Here is a 24348-nt window from a genome sequence, read left to right as displayed (position 1 = left end):
CCCCCCGAGTCCAAAGCAAAGGGAGAGGGGATAAAACCTGCTGGTGGGAGAGCTGCTGCAGTCTGGTCAGAAGTGGTGATTGCAGTCCAGTTGAGGGTGGTGGTCTCAGCCTGGTTGGGAGCAGCGGTGGTCTGCTGTCTTCCTCTGGGTCCCACGAGAGAGAGCCCCAAGGCTCTGAAACTCCCAGTTATATACTCTCCAGTTCAGGCGGGAGTGCTCAGTCCCTCCCTCAGAGTAGGGAATTCCATAAAAGGGCATGTGGATGCTCAGTCCCTCTTATCAGAGCAGGGAATTCCATATAAGGATATCAGAGCGGGGAATTCCATAAAAGGGTACAGGAACATCTTCCCACCTTGCAGGCCTCTACTGACAGCAGTTTTTGGGAAATGGCATGGAGGCTATAGAATACACAGTTTTGGGTTACACCCATCCAGGGATGAATTGGTCCCAGCCGTTCTAACCAGGACAGATATGAAAATCTCAAATAAATATTTCCTTAGGGTTTACAACCTAAGGAAATTTATTTTCTAACCCCTTACAATGGTTTTGTTTTGTTTTGTTTTTTAACTTAAGTGAAAGCAAAAGATGCAATATAATGTTGAAAGTCTCACTGCCTTATTAGCATTAGGCATAATGCCAGGGGCATGAAATTTATATTTGAGTATGAAAAAATTGCCTTTGCAGAGGACTGCCAGTATGTCTTTTTTAAGGAAATTTTGTGTTGAGAGATAATGGAGAGAAAATGCAGACTGCAGTGCTGGATAGTCCAAGAAGAACTTTTGTTTACCTTTGACACAAGACACAGTTATTTAGGCAGAACTGAGAAATTATCTAAATCATGTCATAGTTCATGCAGCCTCCAGAGCAGTTAAGAATAAGGAGACGGTTAGTACAAGCTTGGGCTCTGACATGTGCACTACCTCTCTTTGAAATCAGGTATGTAATTATATTTAAATTATATGAATCACCAAAGGGTAGCATTGGAAGAGTGAGAGATCAGACACAAGATTTTTTTTTTCTAACAATGTTGTAGGCTTTGACCCAATGCCAAACTTTCATGTTCCGGTTTGCAACAGAGCATTTCACATAAAGATGTGCAGTGCCTGCCCACTGGCATTTAACATCACTGTTTTCAGATTATTCTCCTGTAATACTGTTCTTTTCCTTCTGAAAGATTGTGTGTTTCACTGGGGTTTTTGTTTTTTGTTTGTTTGGTTTGTTGGTTTGGTTTTTTGTTTGTTTTGGGTTTTTGTTTGTTTGGGTTTTGTTTGTTTGGGTTTTTTGTTGTTCTTGTTTTGGTTTGTTTTTTTTTTTTTTAGTTTACCATTTCCAAGAGTTTTCTTTTGCCAAGCCAGAACAGTCTAGGCTACATGTTAAGCCATTTTGTGGTTGGTTGTTCTGGGGGACACTAGATAATGTTGATGCAAAAAGCACTGGATAAACAAACAGGAGCCCAAGATACATTCATTCAGTTAATACTTCCTTATGGCTCACTGATTCTTGCAAAAATTGATATTTATAAAGTGAGTCATTAATTTGGCTTGCATATTTAATATACTTGCCACTAAAATAATAAATTGTGACTGACAAGTAAATACCATACTTGTTTTAACCAAGGTAAAATGAATTAAACATTAAAAACCTTGTTAGCTACTAATTGCCAACTTCAATTCTTTTGAAGCATGAGCTTTGCTAAGAGCTGGACATTTTGTTAAAAAGCTTTGTCAGGTGATTATTTTCCTCATTGCCAAAGGAATGCACAGATTTGCTGATTCCAAAGTTCCTCTCAATCCTTGCATATCAGGTAGATTGGGGTACATGCAGCTTGGGGTCCTCCGCCTTTATGTGCATCCTTCTACTTAATTTAGTAAAGCTGTAGTTCTGTGCATGGGATATATAGATCCCCCTTCATGTGTTGAACTCTGTGAGGGAAACATGAGGATGTGTTCGGATCTAGAAACTGTTCCCAACTTACTGGGAAATTTTTCAGCAAATTAGTCCAATATGTAAATTATTAAAAATCATTATGTTAACTGAACATAAGTAAATCCAGTGTTCAAACAAAATATAATTCAAGTGTGCTGGAAAACCATAACTGAATAGGGGTTTATTAGCCTGCAGCTATTCAACTGCTCCTTTGATTTACTGTGCTGTCTGCATGCCTCTGACCACTCGTCCAGTACCAAGCACTTTGTGGCAAGATGAATAGAAAGAGTATGCCTTCATGTAATTTGCATTTAAAGTAATGTTTCTTTTTATCCAAAGTATATTTTTATTTCCTGTAAAGCAAAAAGGACTATGCTATATTTAAGGATTATTTCTAAGTCTACTTCCCCTATTTTTAATAGAGATGGTTTGGGGCTTAGTTTTAGTTATTGCTAAAGGCTCTGCAGAGTTAAAAATGTATGTGTTTTTAATTTCCTAACACACACAAAAATGACAGACATGATCTCCTTCAGATATCTCCACAATCTAGAGCACAAAAGATGTTAGTAAGAATGGAGATGGAAAAAGGACTTGAAAAGGCAAAAATGAAATTTAGTAGTAAACTACTTCATAAGTAGTTGCTGATCTAGTATTTGTGCCTTTGAAACATAGTCTGTTTCCTAGTTAGCAGTTCAGACATTTCTCAGACAATAAGAATTTCTTGTGACTTATCTCCATCAAGACTTACACTAGCTGCAGTGATATCATATGCTGAATTAAAATGCATTTCATAATGCATAATTTCTCCATAAACTTGTTATTTGTGCATATAGTATTGTATTCTTACTTTGCACCAGTAACCTTGAGAACTAAGCATTTCCTGCTTTTCCTTCAATAGTATTTCATTTGGCTTGTGGTATTTCCAACACTTCACAAAGTGTCTCTTCTTACTGTTGTGTGCACATGAAATTTTCTTTTTGTTTGCTATCTTATTACATTAAGTATACTGGTGTATTCAGTCATGGAAGTACTTTGTGAAATTACATCTATTATACCACTGGAATATGACCTGATTTATTATAAGATCAGAGCAAAGCTCAAGTGCTCAGTGCATTATCCTAAATTAAGCTTTGTCTCTGAGGGCTGCCATAGCCTTCATTTTTACCATTATGTTTTAGCCATTGATTTCCCTTTAGAACACAAATGCCATAGTAATACTGCTTGGTAAATGTTTCTTCAATATTAAGTAACCTCTTGTTCTGCCAAAGGGAGTGTCAAATTCTCTTCCCAATCTGTCTGTCACATATTGCTTCCTTTGTGCATCAGAAGAGGTGAGCTAAGTAAGTTTGGTAACTCAGTTGTGGAAGAAATGCAGACTGCAAATCAAGTTGAAAGGAAGGCAAGGAACTTTTCAGAGCTTGCTTGTTTACATATCTTTTATTGCAGTGGTTCCCATCCCTTTCAGAGAGCCTCACTGCTTTTGGATCCATTCTCTCTCTTTTAGTAATACGCACTGTTCATGCCTCCCTCTGTGCCTGCACACCCTGCTCTGTCCTGAAGCTGTTTAGTCTGCACCTCCTCCTTTCAAAGCCACAGGCATCTTCTTTCTCACTTTCCAGAGCAGTTTGTCCTAAAGCAACCTGAGGGTAGGGAGGGGCAAAAGAGAATCAAATATTGAGGCGTAATGGAGCTGTGGGCTGGTAACCAGTGGGCTGTCTCGGTGGGGCTGAAGGAAGCTCCTAGGAGAGCTGGAAAGGCGCTCAGGTGAAAGTGGCTGTGATTTGGAGATGGGGTTGCAGAGATTAACCAAAAGCTTATCAAGAATATCTGTAAGCAGTGGGTTTCATGGTTTATAATTTTAAAGATGTTTTATTTTTTAAATTACTTAGGTTTATATTTTCTGCCTTTATTCATGTATTGTAGGAGGAGACAATGACTAATCATTGAGAAATTTTACCAGCATAAGATGTAACATTTCTACATGATGCATGATTTGTATTCCTGTAATTTAATTATCTTGAGTGTTTATTCGAAGTGTAAATGCTGGAAACAATGACATATCTGAGATGATTTATGAGGTACTGCACTTTGTAATCAAGCCTTCTATGTGGTGTTTGTAAAATATGAAGTGTTATAAAATTGCTGATAGTCAGAAAAAGAACATTGATAATGGGCTTAAATTCTCTGTGTGCAGCTGCAGATGAGAATTGGTAGGAAACAGAGGGAAGCAGAAGCAGTGTCAGCTATATAGCAAAGATTAGTAACTGAGATATCGTATGTCTGAGAAACATGTATAGTCTTTGCAATGAACATGATTTTGTGTTGAGAATTGTGTAGTTCCAGCTTTACATTTTAGACAATATTCTATTAGTAAAAGTTCTTGTCACAGATCATAAAAATATGCCTTAAACCAGCTTTCCCAGAGAAAACTCTGTGTGACCTTTCTGTAGGTACCAGATATGTTATTTCAGTAGATGTATGTCAAGAGGGTATTTGTAGTATATTTTATTTCACTTGTTTGTAATGTAGCATGTAGAGAGAAGAAGTATCACCAAGATTCACCATGTAGATTCTTCAAGTAGGAACAGGTAGTGGGAGACAACATTTATTATTTGTGACCTGTCTTTCTAAAGGCCAAGGGCTCTGTTTGCCATAGGACAGAGAACTATTGGTCCTGCTTTTCAGAAATAATTTTAAGCATGCTAAAGTTAATGGCAATGGTGTTTAAAATGTTGGGGTGTTTTAAAAGGGTTTTAAAAGAGTTTAAAAAGGGTTTAAATAGGTTTTCAATAAAGAAGCTTTATACTTGTAACATTGCTACATTATTATCTGAGCAGAATTAGAAGTTATTTTAGATTATGAGCTCTATATGTAATCAGTTCCAAGGCCTAGCTGTTCTTGAATGTTCTTCTATGTGATAATACAAATATTTCTGATATAAGCAAATAAATGCATAATAAAAACAACAAAGAAGAAGAAAATGGAGTAATACTGAGTTTTGGAAATGACCTGGATTAAATAAGATTTAGATCAGAGTAGCTAAAAAAAGAACCAAAGTGGAATTGTCATTGACTGTGAAACCAGTTGCCCAAACCCAAACTTTTCACAACTTTTATTAATAAGGCAGAACGTAACATAATATATACTTTAGACTGCAGTAGGAATTAGTGACCTGACATAATCAGGGCCCGAGAAGGGAGAGCACTGTGCAATACTTCAGTTTATAAAGATATGTGCTCTTATAGTTCCAGAAGGCTAAGAAGTCCTCAGAATACTTTGCTAAGGTGAGTAAAGCCTCTTTCTCACTTCAGCTTACTCAGCTGAAAAAGGAGTTCATAAAGATTACAAGGAAAACACTTTGTTGCACAATGACTGTCCCACTAGAGAGAAAATCTTTGAGACAGTAATAGTGACCTTGTTTTTTATGAGCATTTTGAGAGCAGAATTACAGATATAGTTCTTTATTGGATCTTGGTGCTCTTGTAAAGCTGATAAAGAAGGAATGATGATGGGTCCTTTTTAAGTTTCTAAATTGTAACCTAGCCAATCTAGGCTAGCTCTCTTAGAAATTAGTCTAGAGCACAGGCTGTGAACCAGGCAGAGCTCAATAAATAGAGAACATTAACCTCATATGTGTGCGTATTCTTCAGTTTATTAAAACTGCATCCAGAGCAGCAAAATAAATCAAAAAAATAAATTAATTATTAGGACTTACATTTTTGTACTATGTGAGGTATAGTTTTTAAATTTTATTTTAAACCTAGGTTAATGGGACAAATTTTGTCTTGGAACTTTGAGTACTAATACAAATAATTCAAGCACATAATTAATACAGAACAGCAATAAAATACTCGATGGAGAGAATTTTGCAGCATGATTGTTTTTTCCAGCCACTGAATGAAATTACTGTTTTGCTCAGGACTGTTTTGTGTTTCCTGAAAATGTTATTTACTGATGCATGAGTGTTTCTATTGTAGAATAAGTAGCAGGACACTGTTATTAGCCTCTGCTAACATCCTGTTCCTGTGGCTTTATCACATAAATAAATGAATGCATAAGTGTGCATTGGGATGAATACTTCGGGTAAAGGCCAGGCAAAGTAATAATCACAGGATTTGGTGTGACATTTTGCCAGCATTCACACACTTTTCTAACATTTGTTTTTCAACTCATAAATATTTCTGCAAAGTAAGTACACTGTTAAATGACACTGGCTTCTGTGGAGAGATTAGGTATATTAATAAAACGTGAGACAAAAGGTATTGGTGCTCAGTGGTTTTTAACTAGGGGAGAAAAGAAAAAAAACCAACATTTTTTAAAAAAGAGTGTTCTGAAGAACAAAACTTAGTTGTCTCTATTTTTGTTACTTCCAAGTATACTCTTACTTTAAAAAAACAAACAAACAAAAAAAACCCCCAAAAAACAACAAAACAACCAAAAAGAAATTTACAAATTGCAATAAGAAAAGTACATTTGAATACCCTGTGAAAGGGAAGAGGTGTTGATTGCAAGCTGTTAATATTCGAGGAAACCAGGTTGTGTACTTTATAAGAACCAGGAACAACATCCTATACTTCCTAATCCTGATGCAACTTTGATCGTTTCTCCTTTTAAGACATGTCTATAACTGGACCTAACAATGAGAAGTGCAACTGCTCAGCTCAGACAGATAACTTTTATGCTTTGCTTTTTCATTCTAATGAAATCTTTCTCTCCATTTTAGACAAATATCACTTGCTGTGTCATAGCACATGGATTTCAGGACTGCCTGTGAAGAGGTAGGATCAGATATTTTTCTTTTGAAACAATAGTAGAATGAAAACTCAATGAACTTTTAATCCTTTTTAGATGCAATATCCTCTTTTTTTAACCTATTTTCCCTGAAATTTTAGTAATTATATAATCAAATATAAGTTATTCATCTGATCACTTCATGGTGGCAGATAGACTTTGTAGCAGAAGATGCAAGAATTTTTCCAGGTGTATTCAATACTAGACCTCACCTCTTTCTGTTACAATATACCTCATTAGGCACAATGTAGGTGCAGATAGCTATGTTTTGTGTGAGCTTTGCTCTTCATGAAGTGTTTATAGCTGAAAGCCTGTACACAAAGAAAAACATCAATGGAGTCAGAAATCTGTCTGCTGCTGCTCAGCAGAACCAAGGGGGAAGTGTAAAAGTATGGGAAGAAGGTGGGTTGGGAGAGAGAAGAAGCTGTGAATATTATCAAAACGACAAGCAGTTCCATCTAGATTTAATGAGGTAAGAGAGTAATTTTTGCCTAAAATAGGTATAGTTTTATAATGTCAAGGCAAAGTACATCAGTCCCCCTCCACTAGAGATGAGGGAAGTGCTTTGCTTTCTGTGTTCATACTAACTTTGCCTTAAAGAAAGCAAATGAAATGTATGTGTAGATGTTTAAAAGGGCATCTTATTACGCAGTGATTTTTTGTGAACAAGTTCTTTTAACATGATTTTAACAACTTGAGCAATTCAGACACATTGAGAACCATTTACACCAAATTATGTCATGAAGTCAATGCATTATTATAACTAAAAAATCAAGACAATTACTTATACGCAGAAAACCACAAACAGTGTTTAGGAAGTTAGGACTGGGAACAAGAAAACTGGCTAGAACTTCAAGTGTGAAGGGATGGGAATAACAGTAGAACCAAGAACTAACTGCAGCTAAAATCAACTGTGATTTGAGAATCCATTGGAATAAATCAGGGGAGAAGAGAAAATAAGCAGGCTAAAGAACATTAAATCATGACGACATTCTTAAAGGAGTAGTAGGGTCAAAAACTAATATTAAAGTGAAACTTGTCTTTGGGAAAGAATACTGTGATGCTTGTCCAGGGTGGTACATGTCAGGCTTTAATACCTCAGAAGATCCATGCACAGTCTAAATCATATAGCAATGTATCTCAGATTATTTGCATGGAAGAAAGCATTCTTATTAGTTTTCAGGTTTGGTTTTTTGAATAGAATATTTTTGGTTGAAAGGTACCTGCAATGATCATCTACTTCAACTTTGTGACCACTTTGTGGCTGACCAAAAGTTAAAGCATGTAATTAGGGGCATTTTGGTTTAGGTTTTGTGGTTTCTTTTTGAATGCACTTATTCAGGAAGAGAAGCAGATATAATTTTCATAGGGTTTTTTTAATGTTGTTATTCTTTAAACTCTACGCTAGTAGAGATTATTTAGTGGCAATTGACTTCAGCCTGTGCCCAGCAGCAGTAATGACATGGGCAGCCACAGGAAGATGACTTGGCATGTGTGTCCTGCCTTAGTTTTTACAGTGCAAGTACGTTGATAAATCTGTTTCATTCTGTATCTAGCTTCTAATGGAGGCATTGATTTCAAATGTATCTCTTTAAAAAATCAACTGCTTTGTTGGAGCTTCCATGACAGACAAGGGAAGGAGAGGATGATTCCACACATCCTAAAAAAGCTCCATAATCTGGAGGTCCTAAGGAGGCTTCTGTAGCTTTTAGATTAATAAAATTAAATAAGGTGGATTCAACCCATTTATATGCTTTGTGTAAAATTGGCTTTGTGCTACAGGGTCAGTGGTGTTAATTCTGAGACTATGGTCTATCTCTTTCCTCCCAAACTGAAGTTTATAAAATACAGACTTTCAACCCACTTTCATCAAATGCCTATGTCTAAATAAATTATCAGCAGCCTTATACTTGCACACAGTGTAATTTTTAACTGAAACATTAGCACTATCATTGTAATGCACCGTCTACTTTGATTTTTGCCTGGGGGAGAATACAGTGATTTGGATCTAAAAGCCTAAGAGAGCAGAGCATGCTGCAGCTCTGTATGCCCAGGTTCAGACACTAGTGAGGGTGAAGATGTATCCCCAGTAGGCATATGCAGACAGGGCACACACATATACTACATGTATCCATATATATGTTTATACTTATGTACATGACCAGCCACACAGATCACATACCAACACACAGAGCACTTGCACAGACAGCGACATTGGCTTCATCCTGTTACTCTCTCTGTCTGAGCAGAACTGAGGTCCACTCCTGAAAATATATGTCTATATACATTGTGGATGCCTCCAAACGTCCTTCCAGACAGTGTACTCAGCAGCTACCCCTGAATCCCAGTTTTCATAGCTACTGGAAGCTGGGCATATGAGCCACTGAGGCCTCACCCTCTCTGCAGCTGCTGGTACAGACTGTCTCTCTCTCTCACATACAGACGCACACACACACAAACACACACACACACACACACTCTATAGAATCTCTCACCCAGGAGAAGAATTGAAAAGTAATTTAAAGACAATAGGACAGACGGCATAGATCGGGCTTAGGGCATGGTCGGACAAGGACACTGACTAGAAAACTACATATGACCAACCACTTTTTTTCCCATTAACTCTCTATTTTCCTGTACTTGTTCCTCCCCAAAACACTGAATCCCTTTCCCTGCCTTTGCGTCCTTCCTTAAACATCCCATGATAGCTCTGGTGCAATCCAAACCTACATCCCATAGTGTGTCCCATGCTCCTTTGTGGTGACCTCCACTCACTACAAGAGGTGCTATGGCATTTTCTTGTCATAATGGGTTTCACACTGGGACACTGGAGCTGAAGCTGTCCTGAGACAGCCCTGGCAGGGGACAGACTGGATGTCCCTTTCTGAGTCAATAATTTGGCTTCCCACCTACCATTCTGCTCCTGAGGTCCTCTGAGCTTGTGGTAATGGGCTCTCAGTAGGCTGATGGAAGTGGACAGGGTGTTATTTGGACTTTGAATTGCACCATTCAGGTATTAATTAATTACTAAATGAGATTTTCCACAAGGTCAGTATGAGGTGTAATCATCCATTCTATTAGGTATTTCAATTCCCAATATGTACCTTTCAGCTATTACTTTTAACAAAATTTCCTTAATACCTTAAAATTTGTCAGATTTGTCACCAAAACTTCAGCTGGTGCTTGAGCTTAGGAAAGTGATGATAGTGACAAAGGAAAATACCATTGTGGCACTGTATCCTTAATTAACTTGTGATTCTATTCCATCTTGGCACATCTTTGGCAATAGTTTAGTCACTCCAAGCCACAAAGATTTTGATATTATTTTATTTATTTCAACTATTGACATGAAACATAAAGTAGCTGTACACCTTGCTCAAGGTAATTTTGTTTAATTTGTTAACTAGTCAGTACATTTAAAACTTTCAGGCATCTATCCCCTCCATCCTCTACTGTATCAAATTCTCAATCGTACTACATATCTTGGAAAAATATCTCTGGTCTTCTATGCCAAAATAGTTACTGAACAGTTTTGGATAATGGTCATAAAAGCTGTCATGAAGCATCTGGACTATTTGATATTCCTATTCTTCCCCTTTTTGTTTCCTTTCGTCTGAGTATCTTATCACCCTTCCCAGTGCTGTAACAACCACCACTGGAGAACTGAGATCGCTCTCCCAAAATGACAACTGGAGCTCAGATTCTTGTTGATACTTCCATCCTTACTAGTGGCAATAAATGATTTGAGCTGTGTTTTGATTAGCATAAAACCAAAATATTCCACATAGATACACTGAGTTGAAAGCACAGCTTTTAGTGTTCATGACATAGTCAATTTTTTTCATTCATTCTAAATATCTGCTGCTCTAGTGCATTGGATGTCCCTGAGGGAATCTTAGTTCTTCCACAGTACTGATGCTTTCATGCATCCCTTATTTTTTGTGGTGTCTGTTAGTGGGATTTGGACACTGAAGTGGTCTTGTCTACTTGTAGGCACCTGCATGTGCCCTTTGTGCCCAAGTTCCTTCCGGAGGTCTGAATGGTACAGTCAGTGCTATTATAGAGCTTGAACACACATATATGTACACAGATAGAGCTTCTTGTCAATCTAAAGATGATTCCTATGATCCTAATAATTACTTTCTCCCCTAAGCATCTTATCTTTAGGCTGTGCTGCCTTTCAAGGCATTGTAAAATAGTTTTATTCTGCAAAAAAATACCTTCTATGCTAGACAATTTAAAAGGCACTGCAGAAAGAGGAGGCCTTACACACATACAGATGTGGCAGTGAATCTGCCTTGTATGGGAAGCTGTGGTTTGAGTGTGTTTCAAAATGGCTTTGTTGTAGTCTCTTTGCTAACTCAGGTTCTTCTTCCCAAAATCCCCCACAGCCAGTTCTTATCTCTGTCTCAGGAATGTCCTGAGAAGATACCAAGAAGTCTTCTCATTGGTCTCTTGTTAACCCCTTCCTTATTTGGCTGTTCCCTGCCTGATTGGTGTTTTGTAAGACCCCTTACCTTACATGGTCCCTTTTTGACCCTCCCAAGAGCTTTATAAACCCCTAACCACAATAAACCCCCTCTCTCGCCTCCTCTCCACGTGCTGTGTGCTGTCTCTCCGGGAGCCATGGGACCACGTGGATGGGGGGAGGGGTGAGCACCTAACCCCTCCATGCGTCCAGGACCCTGAAGAAACCCCTGGAGCTGGAGTAACCCCTTCCCTATCCACCTCAAGCCTTCAGAAATGGAACCCCACAATGGGAGGAATGCAACCAGAACTGGTGCCCCGTGTGAGAATATGCCTTTATTGTACACACATTTTCTTTTAAGGAAAACTATCTGGTATCTGATGAGGGGAAAATTATAAATTTTTTTGGCGGTTTCTCCGCTTGTTAGTTGTGGGAAGTTTTTCACTGTTTCATATTTGATTATTCTGTATTCCATGCTCTTTCCCTCACTGATCAGCAAATGTATCAATTTTACTTTTTCTTGTACTTAACAATTTCTAAAGCATAAGACTAACCACTTCCTCTTTTACCCTTTATCCTGAGCTTTCTGAACTTTACAAGGGCATAAATCATGAAGTCACAGGGTTCTTTAAATGCTCTCCTGTACTTGCTTGACCTTATTCTATATTCTGAAAACTATCTCTTGGAAGATAACCTCAGTCTCTGACATAATACTGTCCTCTGCGGTGGAAGTACCCTTCTGATGAAATTGCAGACTTGGGATGATTATAATGCATAAGGACATTTTCCCCAAGATACTTTTTAATTTTTTTTTTAAGTTCATATTTTCCATGTACTTTAAGAACAAGCTGCATGAACAGCTTTCTAACTTTTCTAATTTTCTAACTTTTGATATCTCATTCTTTGCTTCTAATAGCTTGGCTTTTTTTTTTTCCCCTGAATATAACATCAAACTTATTTAAGTTAATAAATAGCCCATTCATTTTCATGGTTATAATCTATTAATCTGTTTTCACAGTACTGTCCATTGTTTCTTTGAAGGATTAGTTTGAATTGGTAAACTTTTTGTGTTTCCTCTGCTTTATGAATTCTATGAATATTCTCGTCGACTTCACAAACCTTATAATTTTATATATTCTGCCAGTCAGAAGTTTAGTGACTTCTATTTCAACATCCATCTAGTTGCTTGGTTTTTTGGTGGTTTTTCTTTCTTCCCACAGAATGTGTTTTAATTTTTAAACCATATTTTGACTTCCTCATGCCTTTCTTCCCTAAAACCTGTTACACACATTTTTGGTCCATTTCTAGTCACCTTTATGCTATTTTCTGATTTACACATTTCAGCCCCGGCTGCTGTTTTCCTTTGTTTATAAATCCTATTAAATAGCAGTACTGGGATTTTTAAAACCTCAGGTTTCTGGGATTTTTCTTAAATGAAATTTCAACTCATAATTTAATCTCAAAATAACAAGATGGAAAGTGACTGGTAATTACAATTCCTGTTAGAGTGTCATATAATGGGTGAAGTAAATTTGAGGAAATGTGCGTGTTCTCATAATAGCCTTTAATTTTATGTAATTTTACCTCTTAGCCTCAACTCTCTAGTCCCAGTAAGCTCATTGGTAATTCAGAAATCAAAGTGGCATCCTTATAGAGTCAGAAAATGAAAGTTTTTGCTCTAAAAAAAAGTACCTTAGTTCAGTAAGAAACTCATATATATATACTTACATAAATATATATATATTTTTCCAAATGCCTAATTTACACATTGAATTACAGACTGTGCGAAACAAGGACTTTCTCTAGGAGACTTTATTCATTCAAGAAAATCACTTATGAAGAATACCACAGCCAAACACTTACCTGGCAACTACCTGACAAATCAAATAAAAAATAAGTTCAAGTCCAAATTCAGAATTTTTCTGCGATTCTTTCAGATTGGAGTGTACAATCCATATGCAGGAATGGACTTGCTGTCCTTTGGATTGGAAAATGTTGGTATCTGATTGAAGAGGCTCTGAATGACAAGCTGAACACATCCCAGTGTGTCTGGGCTACATTCCAATTTTTGACAATATAAGTGCTTTTCACTTAATCTAGCAACACCTCCACAAAATGTGTAGCTGGACCATTTAAAAAACATCCTTTATGTGGTTCTGACACATATTCCTACCTCTTGAATCCTTTGCCATTACTTTCTTAAGCCTCTGATTCAATTTCTTTTTTTTATTATTATACTTGTGATTATAAAGCAGTGACAGGCATATCTCCAAATACTCAGAGGTCAGCCTCAGTTCAAATAAGCATCCAAAAGGGTAGATATTAATCTGAAGGAACTACATACACTTTTAAGACAGTCTCTGAAACCCATTCTCCTTACTGGCATCAGGTTCTTGATAGTAGAAATAAATTTCAGGACTTAAAACTGAGTTGAAGAGGTTTAGTTTATTTTAGGACATATCGGTAAAAAGAAACTAAAAATCCAGGTCACCTTGCATAGAAAATGTGCTGAGATTTTTTTTTTCCTGTCTTCCTTTTTTCAACTAGTTTGTGGACTAAACTATTCTGGGATATCTGTTTAAGTCTTCCTACTGCTGTGAAAATAAAGGAGCAAAGCTAAATAAATTGTTTTATTAATGTAAGGCAAAAGACAGATAAAATAGTATAGATGAAAAGATATCTGTGTCTTGAAAACTAATTATGACTATTTAAAATTGCCTGAAATGCTAAGTCTCCTCTAGAACAACACAAAAAATGTTTTAGAATTTTTTTTGTCATAAATGACAAGAAAAAAAACAAATAAAAAAAATTTTAAAAAAATTTCTTCAACAGAAAATCTGCCAGCAGACTTATTTAGGCAAAAAAATTTAAAAATAATTTTTTATATGGGAAGTTGACTTCTAAATCAACAGATAACTTTAAAGATGTTTTTTCTACAGTATTTATTTTGATATGTGTTTGGTAGAGACTCTGCTGCTAGCATAAATATATAAACTGCAGTTTTCATTTGTCTTTCCTCTGAAATTAATTCTTAAAAATTTGTTAAGGCCATATATATTGCACTAAGCTGTCTTTAGTATCGAAGAATTTCTAAATTCCTTTTAGAAAAGTTATTAGGGCCAGATCTTATACACAGCCTGTGTGGAAAATGTGCTGTAAGTCAGGGTATAACGGGAGAAGATTTTTAAATGGCCTTTTTTCACTGCCTTGTTGCTAATAATGATCAGAGTGTAACCATATTATTTAGAGAAGCAGTCTAAGGGTTCTGCCAGCCTGTACTGTTCTCTAATAGTGACTTTAAGCAGAAAGTTCACCACAGATTTTTGTGGCAAAGCGAAGGGGGATCAATTTTCAGCCCCTCTTTTACTTATATTAGTTCAGGAACTGTAAGCAGTTCCAAGAACATCAACTCTTGCCGCAACAGTGTTCTTGTCTAACTCAGTTTAAAAGGATGTAGAATGAGATGGCAGAGGCAGCATTGTGCAGATGCAATATTCACCGCATCTGTTACTTAGGTGCCTCTATCTTCCTTCATCACTGCTTTTGCTTGAAGTCACAGGCTCTTCTCCCATATGGAAACTCTTTTTTTTTTCCCTGCTTTATATTGCCTTATATTGCTTCCCTATGCCTTCCTTAACACACCTCATCCATTTCATAAAAATTTATGACTTCAAACACTCTGTTTTCTTCCCGTCAAGTGCCAAACTCTCTATATAAGGTAATGTTCTTGGTGATTCAGGCTTACAGATACAGTCAGGTTGTATTAGCTTAACAAACTGTTATCAGCTGAACCCTGCTTCTCCGTCCACGTCTGCTGTAAGGTAATGCAGTGTATCACACACTTGAAACAAGGGGATGCCTTGCATGACCTCACACTGACGGTGACAGTAGCTCAGCTGATGTGCCCTATGCTGTTTTATTGCTGCAAGCCAGGGGTAGGCTCTCCTAGTGAAATGGAGAAGGCTTGAAGGGAAGAATTTTAACACACCCCCACATGGAGTGTCTTAAAAATTAGTACCAGGAACAAAAGCTAACACCAGCCATAGCCCTGCACCCCCACACCATGCGCACGCACACACACAAACACACACACACTCATCTAAGCTCTTCAAGAGTAAGAGAGGGCAGGGGTAGAGGCTAGACAGTTGGTGTCCCTTCAATGAGAATAGTTTTGCTGCGGTCACACAAATGAAAATTGTGATGTGTACAGCAATTTACACAAAATTATATATACAGTTTGTCTTCCCTAAGTTCCAGCTCTGGATAAAGATGCAGGAGCTGATATCTTTATTTGATTCAGTTTATGGGATGCTTTGAAGGGGTTGGGCAAGAGCAGAAAAAAATAAATTTCAGCAGGCAAAAGTTAAACCAAATAATTAAATCCCAGTCTTTGTTCACAAGGTCTTTTTTTGAAGCTACCTAATGAAACTCCACTACATTCTTCTCCTTTGTGTGGTTGTTAATGCTGCTTTCAGGTAGGAGAGGGAAGGAGGTAGTATAATGTAAGATTTAATTTTGAACTGTATCGTAAACCAGCTTTCATAAAGCCCAACAACAGTGAAGTGGTTCATTACATTTTAGAGTGTCTGATGTAAATAAGGTCCCTGAGTGTGTGTGATCAATCTTTCCAAGGGCCAAAATATTTTGCTGTTCCCAAGCTCGATTTCCTTGTTCAGACTGAAAAAGCTCAGCCTACATGCATTTAGAAACTGACTTGAATTTTAATTTTATTCTAATGGCTAACTGTGTCTGCTATGGTTATCTGACTAATTCCCCCAAAGAAGCCACTCTGCTTTTGCAGAAAGACTCTGGAAATTTTATAAGGTTATTGACCAAATCAGAAATGTGAAGTCAAGTAAGTCAGAGTTCTATACCCAGTGTATGAGAGGCAGAATTTATTCTACTGCCAGTTATCCAAGGAGGAGGAAAGACACATTTACAAACTTTCACAGGAGACATTATATAAGTGGTAACTAGCCCCTTTTATTTGACCATAGTTATTTACAGCCCACATTATTCAACTGCCATTGTCACTTACTGCTTACTTCACAACTCTGTGGAGCAAGGAGGCATCTTAGTTTGTAAAGCAGAAGTTACAAGGACAGAACCATTCTGTCTTTATTTTAATATTGTAACATTTTTATGTATGATATGAGAGGGCATTTTTCAGTGGTATTGAAAACCTAACTCCTTTTGTGATCCATTTATTTTGTCTGTGCATGTCAAACAGTTTCTATCTCATCCTGTTTAAAAAAAAAAAAAGACACCTTAGTATTAGAAAAAGGGTGTATGATGACTTTTTGACCAGAGCTTCCACTGACCCCAGTGTGAGTTCAATGCATAGAACTCTTAATTTTCATTTCTTCTTATTTAGTTTAAAAAGAATAAAAACAACGTCAGAGCCACTTTCAAAGTCATAGCTACGTTATACACATTTGCTCCCGGCATCCAAGGAAAAACGATTCCAAAGTTTGAGTGTTCAGTATGGAGTAGAAGTGACAGAACAGTTTGTCAGTGGAGAACATTGTATAGAGCTATTTAAAGGTTGTCCTCGACCTTTCCACCTCTTTTAAAGCCTCATGAGACAGATTTAAACTTCTCTTCTGGCAGTTGCCTACTGTCAGTTCCATATTTGTGTTTGTTCTTTCCATGCTATGGATGTAAAGTGTCAGAGCACATTATGGGGAGATCTTCCAAATCCTCTTTTAAACTCTTGTCTGAGAAAGAGACCTCAGATTCAGCCAGGTCAACCTTGGCACTTAAAGTTCACAGAAATGCTTTTGTTTCCTTGATCTCCTCTTAAGCCAGCTTTTTACAGGTGGTGGATTGAAATCTGACCTCTATAAAGATGGTGAAAGTTTTCTTATTGGCACTGATGAGTCCAAAATTTTAAATACTATGTGAATTTTCTTCTGATACATATGTGGATACATATATATCTGTATCTATGCAAATACATGTGTTATACTGGTAAATTACATGTTATAAGGCTAAATTTTTAGATGGATCGTAAGTAGATTTCTCATATTAAAAATGCTCTACCAACAGGACTTTTGTTCATTTATGAGGTGTTAAAAGAGTGCTATTTTCAACACAGCCTTAAGGGAAAAAATATTAAATACTGATAGTACTTAACATGTGCCAACTTCTTCACTGCTCAACCCTTTAATATATAATGCCCCAAAAGATAGCACAAATAGGTGCTACTACAGAGACAGTGTTAATTGCTGCAAAATCACTTATTTCATATTGAAGAATCCTACAGAATTCTTGATCTTTAGCCATAAATGTAAAATACAGAAATGGAGCAAGAAGTAAGTTACTAGAAGGAGTTGTATTCTTTGATTTATTTTCTCTTATTCTTAACTTCAGCATCCTCATTTGAATAGAACATAAAAGATTAAGTCAATGTTGTGCTCATAGATAAGGAAAAGTCCACAATTGGTTCATGTAGCTGTTGGTGCTCACATCTGACTAGTTTGGAGATATCATTGTACGTGTTTCTGTGTCTAAATTGGTGTAATATGTGGAGCATTAGCTTTTACTTCACGTTCAAGTCAGGTGGCAACATTTAATACAAAAATGGAACGTAAGAGCACAGCTGATCTGAAGAAATTTCAAACTTCAAATTTCATCAATTCAACACATTTTCATCATTGGTGAAATAGCACCTTATTATTGCAAAATCTGCCTTCACTATATGCTACTGTAACCATCGTTCTCTTGTAGTTTAAACACAGTAAATACAGTGATTGCTGGAAATAGTTTTAGATATTTGATTATGTATTTATGGTAACTGTACCTATCTCTCAACTATATCACCTCTAGCAATGCAAAGTGCTAACTGAAAAAAACTTTTTTTTCTTTATTCCTTCCTTTGAAGACAAAGACAGGGGTTTGTTTGCTGCAGGATGGTAACCAGGAGCCTTTCAAAGTGCGACTGCACTTAGCCAAAGATATTTTGATGATCCAGGAGCAGGATGTGATCTGTGTGTCTGGTGAGCCTTTCTATTCTGGTGTAAGTAGTTTTTATTTCTTCTTTAAGATGTTCTTTACAAAACAAAAAAATAGGGTGTGTACATGTGTGCAAGTGCATATACACATATGTATGCATTTACTCCCATGCTTTGCTAGTTCATTTTATACTGTTAACACTAAGTGTGTTTTAATATATCATCTTTTGCAAGTAAATATTAACAGTACTCACCTAAAGCAACCATAAGATGATAAATTTTATGTGTGAGTACAGTATTGTTTCTCTTAACTCACCCTTGGGTACTGGAGCAATTGAATGCAGGAGAAATGACATGAGCAGTGGTTTTTGCAGGGAGTAGAGATACCTCCATGTACTTAGATATCTGAGTATTGTCTGTGGAGTTGATAAGATAGTTGTGGCAGGGCTTTTCTGGTAGAGGAGTTATCTTCTATCCTCTGTTGCTTTGGTTGCTTCCTATGGTAGCACAGCCCTAGATTTCATGCATGCTGTGAGGGTCACTAGTTTTACCAGCACATCATGGATGGAACAATAATAGTGTGTTTTATGTATTACTGGTTTTACATGATGTGTCAGATTTCTGATTTAAGCACCATATTGAATCTTGTGCATAAGAAGCTGAGCTTTGTAGACAATTATTTCGAAGATGCGTAAATTTTTATATAATTTTTATATATTGTAGGTTTTAGTACTATTGTAATGTTAAGTTTTAATTTAATATTGGGAGATAGCTACAAAAATAATAGAAACCATTTAGCATTCATTTCTATAGACTTTTATAGATACTGTAATTATGTTTTGTAGAGATATTTTTAAGATTTATGGGAAACTATCATAAACATTCTGCTATTCCTTTGAGCTAAATAAAATTATCATAGGATTTTATGTTAAGTCTTGGGATGCGTAGTAGTGTGATATCTCTTTATGCAAATGTTATGTGAATGGTATTATGTCTGTCTGTTTTATTATTTAATTGCTGCTGTTATCACATACCTGTATCTCTAAATACAAGTAAAATAAAAAGATACAAAGCAGAAACCAGAAATAAATTGGTAGAATGTTAGCAGTTCTAACAGTGTGGAAAATTAATGGAAAATATATCAAATAATCTATCTCAGGATTATGAATATCTCAAGGTGAAAGTTTCAGAGCTTTTGTCTGAAACAAGAGGAACACACTGCCTACACTGTCTCCATACAATCTGGGTTTATTTGCATGACAAATCTGACATTAGCTTTTGACCATTTCACGCTGTACAAATACTGTTTACTAACACAGGTCTGTGTTCTTTATGTGGAGTATATATGTTCCTTTTACTAATCAGAATGTGCTGTTCTTAAATATAGGGGACTTCTAACAGCTAGTGTAGAAAGAAGTTATGAGTTGAAGCTCAGTTGTAGTAGTTCAATTAGCAACATACACTGCGGCACCATTATTCCACCAACACCATTCTGGCATTATTTAATAAAAGATTTTATCACTCAGAAATACAACTTTCATTATTCTGCTGTAATATCTGTTACTCTACTGAACTTGTTAAGCTGTCTTCATGAAATGCATATTAATTTTTTTCCATTTCACAGTAAGGCTTTCTCTTAGTTTTGCCCTCTTTAGCTTTGCAAAGGCTCTGTGGAAAATAGTGGATTATTTGCTTCACTAATTAAACTCCCCCATATTATTTGCATATTGAATTCATAACTCATAATCTGATTGATATTACTGTGATGATGAGAAGTTTCTTTTTCGTGGAAGTGTCATTGTTAGACTACTGACTTTTGAGTACTTCACCCTGATTTCCTCTGGGATTAAGACTAGGTTTTGTAGCAGTAAATTCATTCCAACTAAGGATGATTGGCATTTCACAAACAGTTAGATGTCCTTTTGTCACAGATAATTTAAATAATCTGGAATCATGCGCTTTGATTGCATGCTATAATCAAACAAGCCCCAAAGGCTTTTTTTTTTTTTTTTGCTGATTTTCTTCATTTCTATTCCTGATTTATTAGGTTTATTTGTTTTTCTTATATTTTACTTTGTTTGGTTAATTTTGTTTTATTCTTTCTGTCATTCTAGATAAGTGACCACATTTATGTTTTTTACCTGAATTCTACAAAGCTAGTGTTTTCATCAGCAACTGGCACTGAATGCCTCCGAGAATAAACTCTAAAGCATAAAAATAAAATTTGTAACTGAGAAATGATAGTATTGTTAAGTTTTACAGACAAGTAGCTACAATAAGAGTTCTTTTAAATCTGTTTTAATAAATAACCTTCAAATAATTTGATTATAAGGTTTTTCTTTATCACTTCTGCACTGGTATGGAACGAAAGGCTGTTACTGTGTTTCTAGTTCAGAACAGTATCTCTTCTGTTCCTTGAGTCTGAATCAATTTGCATGCTTCTCTGTGTAGGACAGACTTTAAACAGGCACTTAGCGTTCCAGCAGCATCCTGATCTGTATCCTGTGGAATAGTCTAAATGAAGTCAATGGCTCCTTAGGAATGAAGTGCTGTTTAGTGTGAGTGCATGGGATAAGGACCTAGTTCTTAATTTAGAACACTTCCCTTTTGATGGAAGACAGTTCTAGTTTCCAAAACAAAAGAGGTGCAAAGGAACCTTGTTTATTCTTTCATTGTGTGGAGTTTGGAGTAAGAAAATAAAATGCATGAAAGATTATAAGCACCAGTGTTAAACACTAAAAAATAAAGCATCTCTTTCTTTAGTAGGCTGAACAAAATTATGGTGCTAGTGATGGTCCTGCAGCAATTGTACCTATAACAATTCCATAAAGCAACAACGGTCATTCAAACCATCATGGATTAGATCAAAATTTGAGCATCAGTTGCATCAATAAGCGTTAAATAGATTTCTTTATGTATGGAAAAAGAAAGACTTGCTTTCCAAGAGAAAGAAGCATAGTGGGGTCAGCATTATGCTGTTAGTGGACATCTGATGTAGTCTTGAACTCCAGTGCGAACAACCAAAAGTGAGGTGAGAGCATTTAGTGAAACTCAAAGCCTAGAAGGCAGTGTCATTACAAACCCAGATTAAATCCTTGCCTGTGGAAAGGCTTTATAGTACGGGAAATGTATGCCTTAATTGGAGTAGTTTCTGTTCTGAAGATATCCATGAGTCTACCTGTGGAAAAAATGGAAGATAAGACTAGTGTCTGTCAGGTCAGGTATACCTTTTTCTCCCCTAAAAAACTGGACACATATTTAAATTTTTGAGACTTCTTGAGAGTTAATTTTTTTTATCTGTTACATTGGATCATTATCTTTTGAGATTTACTTGGTTTACTAACACCAAAATATATAAAAATAAAATTTAAACAAGTTCAATTAACATTAGCAATTTTAATAAATAGAAATAGAAGAAAAAAGTGAAAAGCTTAAAATAATAAATAATTGTTTTGATTTATTTTCTGTATTGTCTTTATTTAAAGTTTTGATTCTGATGCATGGTTGAATATTATAAACGATGTCAAAACGAAACTCCCTGTCTTGAAGAGAATTGCAAATATGTGGACAGATAGGTCACCTTTCAAGCACTTTCCATTCTTGTTACCCTCACAAAGCTAGCAGTAAGAATCTTTGGGGTTTTTTTTATCATGTTGGTATCTGTCAGCTATTCAGTGGAGTGAATCCATTTTTTCACAGAAGTCGTCAAACATCTATCAGATGGGGGTAACTTTTTTTTCCCCTGCCAGTCTGGGCAGCTTTAAAGTGACAGCCTGACAGATGTAAATATGATTATTTAGGGAAAGCATAAGGTGGCTTATTTTTCTGCAGCTACTTAAAAGTAAAAAGCATAGCAATCAACTGAGGTTCAAATTGCATTTTATAATGCCAAATTTGAAAGAGAATAATAACTTTTCCTAGTGTGAGTTCAGATCCATATTGACTTTGGGTTTATAGTTTGTGTTTTGTTTTTTTTTTTCTCTTTTATTTCTGTCTTGAGAAATGCAGCACTTCCGAAATAAATCAGTCCTAGGAGAAATTTTATAGTAGATATTTAGGAGAATGTTTCAGCTTTTAAGCATATGCTGCAGGAACGGGAATATTTTGAAGTGAGAACAAGCAAAAGGATGAGTGCTTTTGGTTATTCCAGCCAGTACACCGCTGTGTTTACCATCCTCAGTCTCCAGCACAGCTGCAGAGGAAGAGGGACTTCCAGTTGACCAGTCATTCTGCTGTCATCCCTTACTGCCAACCTTCTCCAGTTGCATGAGGAACTGAAATAATGAGACAAGCTTCAAATGTCACATGATGGAAGTTAGCAGATGAGCAAGTCTGCTGGCAAACCTTGTTAACACTATTAATTCAACTTGGAAATGTGACTGACCTGTCCTCTGTCCTTTACACTCAGAATGAGTATAAAGTTTGACTGCTCATGTAAATTAATCCAAAGAAATGTCAGTAAGAAAGAGCAAAGCATTATCAAAAACAGGATATAAGATCTTGAAAATGTACGCAATAATTAAATGAAACTAAAAAAATTCTAATGATGTTTTCTTATTTCAAAATGTAGTGGGATTACTACTGATAAACTATATAAGAGCATGGCCTTGAAGATCTTATGGCATCAAATGTTAACAGGTTGATCTATGAAGTTGCTGTCAATATGTTGATTTTATCTTTATAATACTATATTTTAAAATTTATGTTCTAACATTTTCTTCCTTTTTTTCTCTACATTTTTCCATGTCACTGTGCTATTGTAGATTCCTCTCCTGTTCCTTTTTTCTCACTTACTATTTTGTGCACACATTTAGCTTTTTATCAGGTTTTTTCCATACATGTAATACCTTGGTGTCTGTTCTATCCACAGTGAAAAGCATCTTGTTTTCTGTCTGGACCTAGACAAATTTATTCTTCAAACCTTTACTCTTATAAGAACAATAGCAGACATATCAGATGAATAACCGCACACTGGGAAACCAGTGTCCCTAACTGAAAATATAAAATTTATATTCTAGGAAAAAGGTTGAGTAATGATATATTTAAGTTTCACATGCAGTTAGTTCAGTTTTATGAAGACTTTTGAAGTTTCTTCATCCTTTTCAACTTTTACTTGACTTCTTTCATAAGGACGCATTATTAGATTATTATATCACATTAGATGACTGCTTTATATTACAATAATTTGAAATTACTAATCATTATTTCTAAGAATTAGTTAAGCAATTAGAAACTTTCTTTTACATCACATACCACTCAATATCAAATATTTGAATCTTTACTGTGCTCTAAGATTTAACTCTTAAAAATAACATTAACTCTTGATTAATGCAAATAGTTAATGATTACACAGGATTCTACACTTCCCTTTCCTCATTATTTACTGTTGCTGTGTGTTCACATGGTCATTCTTCACTTCTGATCTCTCTTAAGATGATGTTTGTGTTCTCAAGAAGACTATATGGATTTTAAGGAGAAATTTTAATAGCTCTTTAGTGAAAGCCTAAGAGATATTGTTTTTATTTCACTGCGTAGCTCAGAGGAAGATTTTTATTTTCTTGGCAAAACTCTTAGCTGTCCTTTCCAGTCAATGAACATATGTGTGGATGAGGAATTTCTGAGTTAAAGGCATGGAGAATGCTGACAGGATGGCAGCGGCTTTGTGTTTTTCGATAAAATGATAACTAATTTTGTTCTGTTCCAGGAAACAGCTAAAACACTTCTCTGAATCTTGCTTTTAAGTATCCTAGGAGCTCTAGCTTTCTCTCTGTTTGCTATAATGTAGATAAAAAAATGTCATAATAGAATTACAAGGTCACAGAACAATTTGCATAGTCTTGATAGTAAACTAAGTAGGTTTTCATCTAACTGAAGCTTTATTTTGTAAACTTGGAGATGAAGCTGCTTTTTGAATTTGCAAAACCACTGAAAATTCAGTCGTAGAAATCCATGCTGTGTAAAATGAGGGGAAAGAGAAACTAAGTGAAATACTAATAGAGAAATCTATAGCTGATATGGATTTTTAGTAAGACTTTATTATAAGCAGATATTAGTATCTTTAACATGAAACAACATAAATGGTCAATCAGGATACTTAGAGTACTTCTTTACTGTTACAAAATTTGTTGCCTTCCGGAGCTGTTGCCACATTTTATTAATGAATAATTGTAAATCATTTTAAGAATTTAAAGCTATTGGACTAGAGAAAAG

General features: G+C 35.9%; 1 protein-coding gene across 5 annotated transcripts in view; it reads left to right on the top strand.

The window, feature by feature from the left end:
- Positions 1 to 24348, top strand: part of SNTG1 (syntrophin gamma 1) — a 343517-nt gene that overhangs the window by 168327 nt on the left and 150842 nt on the right. For all 5 annotated transcript variants that reach the window (XM_027674095.1, XM_027674125.1, XM_027674115.1 and 2 more), the window contains exons 2-3: positions 6650 to 6704; positions 18069 to 18203. In XM_027674095.1, the coding sequence (XP_027529896.1) occupies positions 6678 to 6704; positions 18069 to 18203 (162 nt within the window). In that variant the 5' untranslated portion in view covers positions 6650 to 6677. The remainder of the gene's footprint in view (positions 1 to 6649; positions 6705 to 18068; positions 18204 to 24348) is intronic.

Source organism: Neopelma chrysocephalum, unplaced genomic scaffold (assembly GCF_003984885.1).
Source record: "Neopelma chrysocephalum unplaced genomic scaffold, ASM398488v2 Primary Assembly neopelma1_22, whole genome shotgun sequence".
Lineage (NCBI taxonomy): Eukaryota > Metazoa > Chordata > Aves > Passeriformes > Pipridae > Neopelma > Neopelma chrysocephalum.
The sequence above is the reverse complement of the archived record's forward strand: the minus strand, read 5'-3'. Positions and strand labels throughout refer to the sequence as shown.